At 46.3% G+C, this 11483-nt stretch overlaps 1 protein-coding gene across 1 annotated transcript; it reads left to right on the top strand.

Moving 5' to 3' along the window:
* The first annotated feature begins 5027 nt into the window (after window positions 1–5027).
* Window positions 5028–6453, top strand: HOXC4 (homeobox C4). The gene is made up of 2 exons (XM_054807070.1): window positions 5028–5571; window positions 6098–6453. The coding sequence occupies exons 1-2, from the start codon at window positions 5028–5030 to the stop codon at window positions 6451–6453; spliced, it is 900 nt and encodes a 299-aa protein (XP_054663045.1).
* The last annotated feature ends 5030 nt before the right edge of the window (window positions 6454–11483 follow it).

The raw sequence follows: 11483 nt of genomic DNA, 5'->3' as shown, positions 1-11483 counted from the left end.
GTTGTGAGGGTTATTGCTCAGCTCCAATTCCGAGCGGCTCTTGAAGGGGTTGATTTGCTGGGGAGCAGAGCTGCAGGAGAAAGCTGGGTCTGCCCGGTCCTGCTTAAACCGCGGGAGAAGTTGGAGAGGAGAGAGGGATAACTTGGTTACTGATGCCTTTGATTTATTGTAAACAAAAGCTTTCAAAAAAAAAAAAGAAAAAAAGGAAAAAAGGAAAAGAAAGGAAGAAGGAAAAAAAGAGGAAAAAAGGAAAGAGGGAAATGGAAAAGGAAAAAAGAAAAAAGGAAAAAGAAAAAAGAAATAAGAAAAAAAATCAGATTTTTTTTTTTTAAAGTCTTTTTCCTACCAGGCAGCAAGTTTTACTCTTACTGGGCTCCCCTCTCCACCGAGTCCCGAGGAGTTCCCGGGCTGAAGCACCAGTGCCAATAAAATTATAAATAAAATAGCAGATATTTCTAGCACAGACAAACCTCGGCTCAGAGGGGGCTTCGCTCAAACCAGATTATTTTTATTTTTTCCACCCCCCCCCCCTCTTTTGGAAGAAGCAGAGAGGGGCAGAGCAGGAGGTGAGAGGAACAAAAACCAACAATTTCTCCAGCATAAAAATGAAACATCAAATTAGTTTGCCTCTGGGCTTCATTTTTCCCCTTCTACATTATAACTAGTTATTGAACTCGCTAGAAGATCTAAAGGCCATTTGTGAGGAGAGAAATTTCAATGGAGTTCCCCCATCAATAACTCCTTGGCAGTGACCTATTGGATCAAGTCAAACAGTTGAGGTGAAATTCAGGTCACGCTGTCTAACCAATATTAAAATGCGCCCACTTTTTAAAAAGCCACTTTCAACGAGATTTGAAGAAAATTGAATTCCTGGGTGGGGTGAGAAGGGGAGGGGGGGTGGTGGTGGAGGGACGGATGGTGAAACTGGTTTGCATATTTTATTTTATTTTTTGTAATTCTTTCGCGAACGAGAGGGCTTCATCTTTAATACGTTAAAATGAAGGGATAAATATTTACATTATTAGTTTCTTTGAGACGAAAGAGGTTCAAAAGAAAAATGTGAAGGCTAGGACTTTGGGTGACAGGCTTTGCTTATTAAAATCGTTTTAGGCCGATTCATTACTTTTACTGACAACAGATTTAAGAAAAAAATCAATTAAACATTTGCATATTTCTTTGCATAAATTAGACCTTGTCTATTTGCATTAGGAAGGGACAAAAAGAAAAGGTCTTCTTTGCATTTACTGCTTTCAAGTTGGTAGGAAAAAAATTAAAATTTAATTAATTACGTGTCATTGCCTATGGCAGACAGAACCCAACTATTAAAAAATACATATATATACACACACACACACAAACACAGAGGTTTTTAGTTCTCCTATCACTAATTGTGCAATAATCACCTCAAAACAAGCTCGGAATAAAACTCCACTCCAAAACTGATTCCCACCTCCCGCATCTCAAGGAGGCAGAGTTCATCCACGGCGAGCTTTTACCCCGCTTTTCCTATTATTATTAAACACGGGATAACAAACCCCCAGTAGATAGGTACTTCATTTTTTTCTGGAAAGCACAGATTGCTAATGGGCTGAGGTACAGGTTACCAAACGGTCAGTATGGTAATAGCCAACACAATGAATCCGGAGAGACAATGCATACTTATTTTTCTTCAGTACTGTCAAAAAGGCGCTTTGTACTTAAAAATGTCCCCGCGATGGTAACCAGATCTATATTTCGCAGCCCTTATCCTAGGTAGGAGAAGGAAATAAAGCAAAAAAAAAAAAAAGATTTTAATATTTTTTTCCTTTTTTTTTTTTCTCTCTCTGCCGAGGTGCTGCGTTTCTCTGGGTTTTGTCCCTCCCAAAGTGTTTCTCGCCACGGTTGTGCTGGTGGGGGGACGAGGGATGGAGAGCGGTGGGAGGGCTGCTTTATAGACAAAAGAGCCAGATTCTTGTACAACTATTCTTCACACGTCCCTGCAGACTTATTTTACAGAGGGGGGAAAAAAAAAAAAGGGGGGGGATTAAATAAATAAAAAATTCAAACACTTCAGCAAGAGGCACAGCTCTAAACTCCGTTAAAAAGCAATGAGGAGGGGGGGAAACATTAATCTAAAAGTAGTAAAAAGGGGGGAATAGGATTTTTTGGGTGCATTTGTAAGAAATTCAGGGGATTGTTTTTTTTTTTGTGCACTTGTAAGAAATCCGAGGGCAGACACCACCACCCCCCCAACACAGAGAGGGGATGAAGGGAGACGGGGAAGAGAGTATGAAGGAGTGAATCCTCAAAAATAGATATATTTGGGTGGGAATCGGGGGTGGGGGGGGTGCAGACGGTGCAAATAAAGTTGCGTTTCCCCCTTGAGAAAGCGAGAGAGTCCAGAGCCGCCCAGTTTGTGACCTTCACGCCTGGAATTTCTTAATGCTTTGATTGCTGCCGTTTTGTTTCGTGCTTTATTTTCCTTTTATTTATTTTTTTTAACCACCCAGCATAGTCTTAAGAGAACTACCTGTGGATATTTATTTATTCTGCTGGTGCTTATTGAAAACCATATATTCAGAGAGGGGGGTAAGGATGTGCGTAGGTAAAAATTACTTTATTAACTCTCCATCTTTATTCAATATTCCCTCAGCCTTGGAATAAAGTTGTTGCATCAGTCTGAACTATAAATGTCAAAGCCCTGCATGAGTCTGAGGTGTTTGGGCAGAATGAAGTATAGCTGGAGAAAAGGAATTTATTGGATATATTTAAATCAATGTTTTGGGTTCCGGAATACATTTCTATTCATGTCTTTTTCCCCCAACCTCGCAGCTCCCATCCCCCCTTCATTCCCTATCCCCGAAACCTTTCTGGGAAGAGCAAAGATTTTACCTTATATAGGTATATATATAGGCGTTTCTATATGTAATCCCGGGATTTACAACTTTAGGAAGGAGCAGGCTCTGCCAGCAATTAGCGAAGCTCTGCAAATCAGCCGCCAATACCCCCCCCCCAAAAAAAAAAAAAAAAAGCCAAATAAAGCCAGAAAACGCCTCAGACCATGTCCCGGTGCCCAAATAGACGCGGAGCTGGTGTCCGAGGGGGGCTGAGCCCCCCCCCTTTTACCCCCCCCAACCCTCCCCGTCGCCTATATGTACCCTGTAGACTCGAATTTGTGTGAGCGTCTCCCAGTCACAAATTCGTCTCTAGGGGAATATATGGACGATGCCAGAGCCTTGGAAAGTTCTGCTTTCCTTTAATTGCAGCGCTCCTAATTAAATCCTCAAACCCTGCTGATGTCATTTTCTAAAGGTAGTTTATTCAAAGTGCGAAAGCGGCGGTTGCTGTTTGCCAGGGCTTGTTAACAATAATAATAATAAAAATATATTAAAAAAAAAAAAGGTAAAAAGCGAAATCACGGCGATGATTGGGATGTGTGTGCGGGTGATAATAATCAAAATAAAATCCCATTATTACTTTTCATCTCCAGAAGAAACAGCAGCCACCGCAAACACAACTCTCAGCCAAGAGCACAAAGAGCCCCGACCATTTCGCAGTGACTGATTTATGGCGTTTTACAACCCCATAAAAAGCTGTAACAACCAGCCAAAAGCCTTCGACACCGCTGGCACATTTAGTCTAATAAATAAAACATAAACAGTTAACTTTATGTGTCACTTTTATTGTTATCAAGTAAAATATGGCAATGCCCTGCAAGCTATGATTTTCAACTATAATTGTTATCAAGCACAAGGAGGGAATACCCCACCTCCCTCCTCTGCCCCTCTCTTTAGGGCGAGATGGAGATTAAAATAAAATAATTAAAAAAAAAAAAAAGGCAGCTTTAATTGAGGGAGCTAAAACCCTCCCAAAATGTTGACATCCGTTTGCAGCTCCCCGACCTGCGCCGGGGAGGTGGGAGCCATTTTTAACGCATCCCTCCAGCTTTGCCCCCAAAATAATAAATATATGTATTATATATACCCCAGAGCTTGAGCATGGGGAGGTCAATGCTTAAAGCAAGGGCCAAGCGGCCTGGGAGCGGTGCACACGCGTGGGTGGTGCACACGCGTGGAGGTGTCACCCAGTGGGTGTGTTACCTGCAGCATCCAGGGCCGAGGGAAAAGCAGGGTGCTGCCTCCCGCCCCCCCCCCAAAAAAAACCCCAACCCTCCGCTCTGTTCCCCAAAGGCCGGGGGTAAGGAAAGCCAGGGTAGTTTGGGGACCAAAGAGGGGGGGTGTGGGGGTCCCCGCTGCCTGCGGGGGGGTGGGCAGCCCCAGCCTCGCCCTGCCCGTGCCGCTGGTTGCAGGCAGGGGAGGGCAAACCTCGCTGCCTGCGATTTAAGGCAGGGTCAGTAACGGACCTGCACACCCGCCTCTGTCTTCCAGGTAACTGTCCCCCAGTGTCGTGGTGTCCCCCCCCCCCCCAAAAAAAAAAGGTGCTGACGGTGTGTGACCCTCTCCCCTCCGGGATGGGGGGGGGTCTGGGCTGCGGCGGGGGGGACACACGACCCCCAGCGGTGTCCCCAACCTGCCCTGTCCCCTCCCCAGCCTGGGGGGGGGGATGGAGATGGGGGCTGCCCGAGGTAGAGTTTGGGGGGGTCCGAAGGGTCACTGCAGCTCGGGGGAGGGAGAGCACACTCACATTCACGCACTCACACTCACACTCAGACACTCACACTCACACCAACGGCGGGGGGCGGGGGGGGGGGTTGTGCTCATTGTTCCCAGCTCGGATCGCGGGGGGACGCCCGGTGCCCCCCAGTATCCCCATTCACACTCACACTCATCCTTACACACTCACCCCAACACCCTCACCCCCCCACCAAGGGGGGGGGGTCCCCCCATTGTGTGCCTATACCCCCCCCCCCAGCAGCCGAGGGGGTGGGGATGGACCCCAGGACCAACCACCCCGCACCGAAGCGCATCTCCCCGCGCACCCACTCCCACTCCCACGTCCCCCCCCCCCAATTTGGGTACATTTTGCAGAAGCTTTTGGTTCCTTATCCGGGGACTGGGCTGGCGGGTGTGATTGGCCGGGGATGTCACATGGTGAAAGTAACTTTACGGGGTCGCCAGCTAGTAGGAGGGCTTTATGGAGCAGAAAAACGACAAAGCGAGAAAAATTATTTTCCACTCCAGAAATTAATGATCATGAGCTCTTATTTGATGGACTCTAACTACATCGATCCGAAATTTCCTCCATGCGAGGAATATTCGCAAAATAATTACATCCCAGACCACAGTCCGGAATATTATAGCCGGACAAGGGAGTCCAGCTACCAGCATCACCATCAAGAGCTGTACCCAGTGCCACGACCCTCCTTCCCCGACCGCCCGTTCAGCTGCGGGGGTCTCCAAGCTCCCGGCAACCCGGCCGCGCTCCAAAGGGGACACGGGCAAACTCCAGGAGGCCAACACCTCTCAGAGAAAGCACAGCAGCTCTGCGAGCAGGCTGCTCTATCCACCTCCTCCACTACTCCTTCCCCAGCCCCTCCAGCCTGCAACCAGCCAAACCCCGACCATCCCAACAGCACAGCTTCCAAACAGCCCATAGTCTATCCCTGGATGAAAAAAATCCACGTCAGTACTGGTATGCAACTTTTATTTTCCTCTTCTGTCTCTCCGCTCTCTTATTTTCACACCATGCTCGCTCCCTCTCGCCTCTCTCTCTCTCTTTTTTTTTTATTTCCTTCCCTTCCATGAGAGTCTTTGGGTTAGCACAATTGAACTGGATTTACGACTCCGAATGGGTAATTACACCCACCATAAATTTTATAGCCGAGCTACTGTGGGCAGCCTTAGCCATGTGGCTCGTTCTGTTATGTATGTGTGAAACTCCGAAAGCTTTGTAAGGGGTGCATAAATAATTCAGTCTTTTGAGCCAGGGAAACCCCTTCCTATTAGAATAGAAACTCTTGAGCTGCCCAAAGTTCTTTATTACCTATTTAGCCTATTACTTCCCCCCCCCCCCGGCTCCTCCAGTCGCCTCTCCCGACCCTCTCTCCATCCACGCTGATTTTCCTTGTGTGTTTTTTTTTGTGTTTTGTTTGTTTTTTTTTCTCCTTTCCTTTCTTTTTTGTTTTGTTTTTTTTTTTTTTCCTTCCCCTCCTTTCCAGTGAATCCCAATTACAATGGAGGCGAACCCAAGAGATCCAGGACAGCCTACACCAGGCAGCAGGTTTTGGAGCTGGAGAAGGAGTTTCACTATAACAGGTACCTGACCCGGCGGCGACGCATCGAGATCGCCCACTCGCTTTGCCTCTCCGAGCGACAGATCAAAATCTGGTTTCAGAACAGGAGGATGAAATGGAAAAAAGACCACAGGCTGCCTAACACCAAAGTACGGGCAGCAACGGCAGCGGTTGCCAGCGCTTCAACCGCCCCCGCCGCCCCGGCGAACACGGCCGCGGGCGAGGAGCTGCCCTCCGCCACCGCGCAGGACCCGCGCACGGAGGATATCACCAGGTTATAAACACCCCCAGACCCGCACACAAATGACTCTGGATTATTTATAGAATCTAATATATATATATATATTTTGGTTCTTCCCCCCCCCTTCCCCTTCCCCTCGTAGTTTTCCTTTTATTATAATAATAATAATTATTATTATTTTTTTTCCTGTGCGTATAAAAAACAATGGGTTTCCCCCAAGACCACGGGCTTTAGATGCATGTCAGATAGCATGAGGCCAGGTGTCTGTACCTGCAGGGTTTTTTTAACGCCATTTCAGGGTTTTATTTATTTTTTAAAGCTGGGGGATGGGGAGGGAGGGCAGGGTGGGGGGAGGAAGAGGTAAATGTTCTGTTGGGTGAAATTAATGAAGAAATGATAATATTGACGGCAAAAAAACCAAACAGACAAACAAACAAACAAAAAAGGCGAATGTAGGTATTTTTTTCCCCCTCTGCATCACAAATGCACAATGAGCGAAGGAGCTATGAAGTTCTTTTGTAGCAAGGTGGAAAAAAAGCTTAAAAAAATCACTATTTAGGGAGAAAAAAAAAAGGCAAACAAAAAGCAGCTACGAAACAGCACACAAGGGTGGACGAGTCTTTGCTGAGAAATTGAGAAGAAAAAGGGGAGTGAGAGAGAGAAAGAGTGACATATTTAAAAAATAAAAGCAGAAGAAGGTTTTAAAAAGTCAGTAGCTAGGGTTTTTTGTCGTGGTTATTTGTGTTTTTGGACTGATTTTACATGATCATTGTAAACTTGCAATAAAGAGTTTTAGTGTGTATGTGAAAGTCCCAGTGTTCAATAAACCAGTCAGTGTGAATTAGTTTTACTTTTATGTCTGGTGACTTATTTTATCCCCACATCTCCCCGCAAACCCGCCCCAAAATAATAATAATAAGGATAATAAAATGCTGGGACGATGTGCAATGGATCCCATGTGCACCAGTTACTGCTTAAGTTAAGTTTAAGCAAACCTAAAGATAACTCTCAACTCCAGATTTTTATGACATCACGACGTGGCCAGTGACTTTAAATCTCGGACCCTCCCAACCTGTAAATATGGGGGGGGGGGAAGACAGAGAAATCTGGTTTTCAGACAAGTGCTGTGGATTGGGGTTAGTTTCCAGTCATGCCTCTTTATTTTCTTTCCACCCCGCGGAAAAATTGTCTGGTTTTAGCTCTTCTACCTGCTTTGAACTTTTTTTTCCGCGTGCTTTTTTTTTTTTTAATTTATTATTATTATTATTATTATTATTGTTATTATTTTCTCTTGCTGTCGTGGCGCGCTCGTGTTGACTCGTTCAAGCCAAGAGGTCATATTGAATTTCGCCAGGCAATGAAAAGGCTGTTAAATAATAATAATAACAATAACAATAATGAGAATAATGGTAGTAATAGTGCTAATAACTGTAATTCATTGCTCCTGGCCTTTGGAGGCAGCCTGCAAATTGGCAGCAGTGGGGGGATTTTAGGGAAAAACCTGGGTGTCGTGTGTGTGTGTCCCCCCCCCCAGTGCAGGGTGTCTGTGCTTCCCTGGCGGGGCAGGGAAGGGGGGTGCATGGGTGGGGGGGGCTGGAGCTGAGCCCCCCCCTCCTTTTTTTTTTTTTAGGCCTTGGCTTTGGGAAGTTTGCTGCTTAAAAATCCCAGTGGCAGGGGGCTGGGAGAGGGAGGCCTGCTGCAAATGCCCCCCCAAAGCCCTGGGACCCTGAGTTATAGGAGAGGAGGCTTTGCGAGCATCTTTATTTAGGTTTTCTTCTTCTTTTTTTGTTGTTTCCTCTCCCTCTCCAACATCGATTTGAGCTGTCATTAAACAAATCATGGTCTCAAACCCCTTTGTGATAGCTGGGGACGCGGGTCTGGAGAGGGAGAAGGTTATCATTTATCCTGGGGAGTTTATATGTAAAGCTCATCAGCTTTTTTTTTTCTTTTTTTTTTTTTTGATTCCCTTTCACGTCCTGCTTTAGTGATATTAATATAAGGACGAGGCTGGAAAGATAAAACATATCGACAAACCACGTAACCATTACCCCTCTTTAAACGTTTCCTCCACAGAGCAGGGAAAGGTGTTGGGAGACAGTTGGGATTTTGGCTTTTTCCAAAGGAAGATCCCAGCCTACACAGCTGTAGGCGGGGAAGCCAGATAAAACCCAGCCCTAGAAAAATAAAATAAAATCAGAAAGCGATCAGTAAACAGCACCCAAGGCTCGACCCATCCCGTGTGGGTTTCAATATTTTTAATATCCTCTTACACAGGCAAGAAATCAAAGCAAAGAGGCGGAAAATAGTGGGGAGAAAGGCACCAAGCAGGGGAGAAAAGGAGGTTTAATGCAGGAAAAAACAGAAGTCCCCAGGTGCTGGGAAGTGGGTGCTCCCCCAGTGTCACAAAGTTGAGGCAGGGCAGCACCCCAAATCTCCTCGGGGGGTGGGAAGCAGAGCTGGGCATCTGCACCGCTGCAGGCTGGGCTGGAGCCAGGAGGAGGAGGAGGGTGGGGAGGAAGAAGCATCGCTCCAAGTTGGATTTCTCCCTCTTTTCTTTTGGGAGGGGGGAATATTGGAGTTTGGAGTTGTGGGCTGGGGTCTTTTTGTTAGCTGGGGGGGGTGTGTGTGTGCTGTACCCCCTCCGTCCCCAGGCTGGGTGTATCCCGTGTGCGTGCTGGAGATAGCACCCAGGGGTGGCAGGTCCCTTGGGTGCCAGGGACATCAACCAGGGGTGGGCTACTGCCTGCTGCCCACAGCAGGGTCCTCGGCGCTCAGCCTTGGCCGTGACACAACTGGGGCTACGCAGGGACAGTAGAAATGCACGGTATAGCCGGGGGAAGAGAAATAAGAGAAAAAGGGGAAATAAAGGAGGAAGGGAAGGGAAGTAAAGGGGGAGAAAGGGGAAAAAATAGGGGGAAAAGAGGAAAATAAAAAAAGGGGGAAAAGGAAAAAAAAAGAAAAAATGGAGGAAAAAAAAAGGGAAAAATGGCTGTTCCTGCTGCAAACAGCCCGAACCACGGTCCCTTTTTAGCCTCTTGACGCCTCCATGTAGAGAGGCTGAAAGAAAACTTTATTGAAGTTCGGGTAAACGGCAAAAGCGGGTTCATGGAAAGGCCAACTTTTCTATCCCAGCAGCTCTATTGGAGGCGAGCAAGCTGACCCCGGAGCCCTCCTGACCCGCTGCCTCTCCCAACGTTGTACCTTCTGTGTCTGCGGACATAGATTTAGAGGCACCATCGCTGTTTAGAGGCTTTGTAGGTTTTACCATAGTAATGGGGTGTATGGGGAGGAGGAAAGGGGGGGGGGGGGCTGGGGCAGATGCGATGCGTGTTATGGTATTGTTTCCTCGCCAAAATAACCCGGGAGAAAAGGGGAGAGAAGGGTGAAGTGGCGGCCAAACTTCTCTCCCCTCTTTTCCTTCAGAGATGCTTCAACCTCCCGGCTGGTCCAGGAGTGCTCCCAGCCACGTAAGTAACCCCCATTGCAGAAAAAACAATAAAAAATAATTAAAATGTTTTAAAAATAATAATAAAAAATGAAAATAATTTTATATATATATATATATATATATACCTAACCGAAAGCAGAGCAAATAAGGAGCCCTTGAAAGTTTGGGAGGTGTGGGGATGAAAATCAGGATGTAAATGGGAGCGATGATGCGGGGAGTTGGGGGGGGCAGAGATTTGGTTATGGGCAGCGATGCAAAATAACCCCGGGTTTCTGCAGCGGAAAGGAGCTGCGGGACAGACGGACAGACAGACACCCAGAGAGATGCAGGGATGGATGGATGGATGGGTGGGTGGATGGATGGAGGGCTTTAAGGAAGAAATGCTCCCCCCAAGGCAGCAGAGCTTGCTCATCCCTGGGCTATATGTCCCAGACCTGGCGCTGGCACCTATAGATGTGGCTGCAGGAGGTGTCCCCCCCCCGGGTGCTGCATTGTTCAGTGCTCAGATAATTCGCTTTACTTTGATTATTGGGCTATAAAACTCCCAGCAACAACGTGTTTCTGGAGGCTCAAATTAACATCTGAGGCCAGGGCTTTTCCCCCCCCCCCCCCCCCCCCCCCCTCTTTTATGTTCTTCGAGTCCAATTTGTTTTGAAGTTCCTGATAAGTTTTTACCGGTTCCTTTCGCAGCTCGGTCTTTATTTTTTTGTTGTTTTTTATATTTTTTTCCCTCTTCCCTTTAACTAGCTTCGCTAAGGACTCGGGTTTTAAGAGGGCTGCAAAGTCGTTTTACGAAGGGTTTAACTGGCAATAAAAAAGAAAGGGGAAAAAAAAAAAAAGGGTGAGGAAGTCTTTGTATGCAGAGCCTGCGAGGAGTGGTAACCCCTCTTAAATTTACATCAGCAGGCTGAGAAAATTAGCTTCCTGTATTGCCTGTTAGAAGGGAGAAAAAAAAAAAAAAAAGGAAAATAACAGCTCCAGAGATGCTTTGGGGAGATAACTGCAGGCAGAGGAGGGTCCTCAGCAGCCTCAGTTTTCTGAGAACTTTTTTATTTTATTTTTTATGCAGTGGAAATACATTATTTCCCCCTTCTTCTTTTTTTTTTTTTTTTTTTTTTTTGTTGTTGTTGCCCCAGGGCTCTCCTGTTGAGCGGGGGGTTTAGCTCGCAGTTAACACGGCATTACGGGTCCTTCCAGCAATTTCCTTCAACCCCTCTTAGGTTGAAAATGTTCCTCTCCGGCGTTAATTGGAATTAAAAGCCAAAACACGCACCCGGGGTTAAACGAGTGAGTTACTGGTTCGCCCCAGACCTGACAGCACCTCCAACGTGCAACTTTTATTTATTGTGCTCTCGTATATCATTATCCAGAGATATAGTTTTATGTACTTCCTAATCTGTCGCTGTGATTAATTTTGATGGGCAAAGTACCAAGCTAAACATTTTGGGCTTTTTTTTTTTTTTTTTTTTTTTGGTAGTGAAAGACTCGGATTTCCTTTCCAAACAACCAGCAGCCGCCGTGGGGATGCTGCTAACAATTTTCAAATATCACCTTTTCCTGCTTGTTTGGGTGTTTGCATCAGATTCTTCTATTTTTTGTTTTTTTCCGGGGGAAAAAAGGCA

This window comes from Grus americana, chromosome 31, assembly GCF_028858705.1.
Source record: "Grus americana isolate bGruAme1 chromosome 31, bGruAme1.mat, whole genome shotgun sequence".
In the NCBI taxonomy this organism is placed as follows: Eukaryota; Metazoa; Chordata; class Aves; order Gruiformes; family Gruidae; genus Grus; species Grus americana.
Note: the sequence above shows the minus strand (reverse complement) of the source record. Positions and strands in the feature narration are given on the sequence as shown.

Excerpts from the sequence above, each read along its gene's own strand:
- HOXC4 (XM_054807070.1), top strand. The coding sequence starts at position 5,028 with ATGGTGAAAGTAACTTTACGGGGTCGCCAGCTAGTAGGAGGGCTTTAT. Across the intron at positions 5,572-6,097 it reads AAAAATCCACGTCAGTACTG|TGAATCCCAATTACAATGGA; the intron begins GTATGCAACTTT and ends CCTCCTTTCCAG.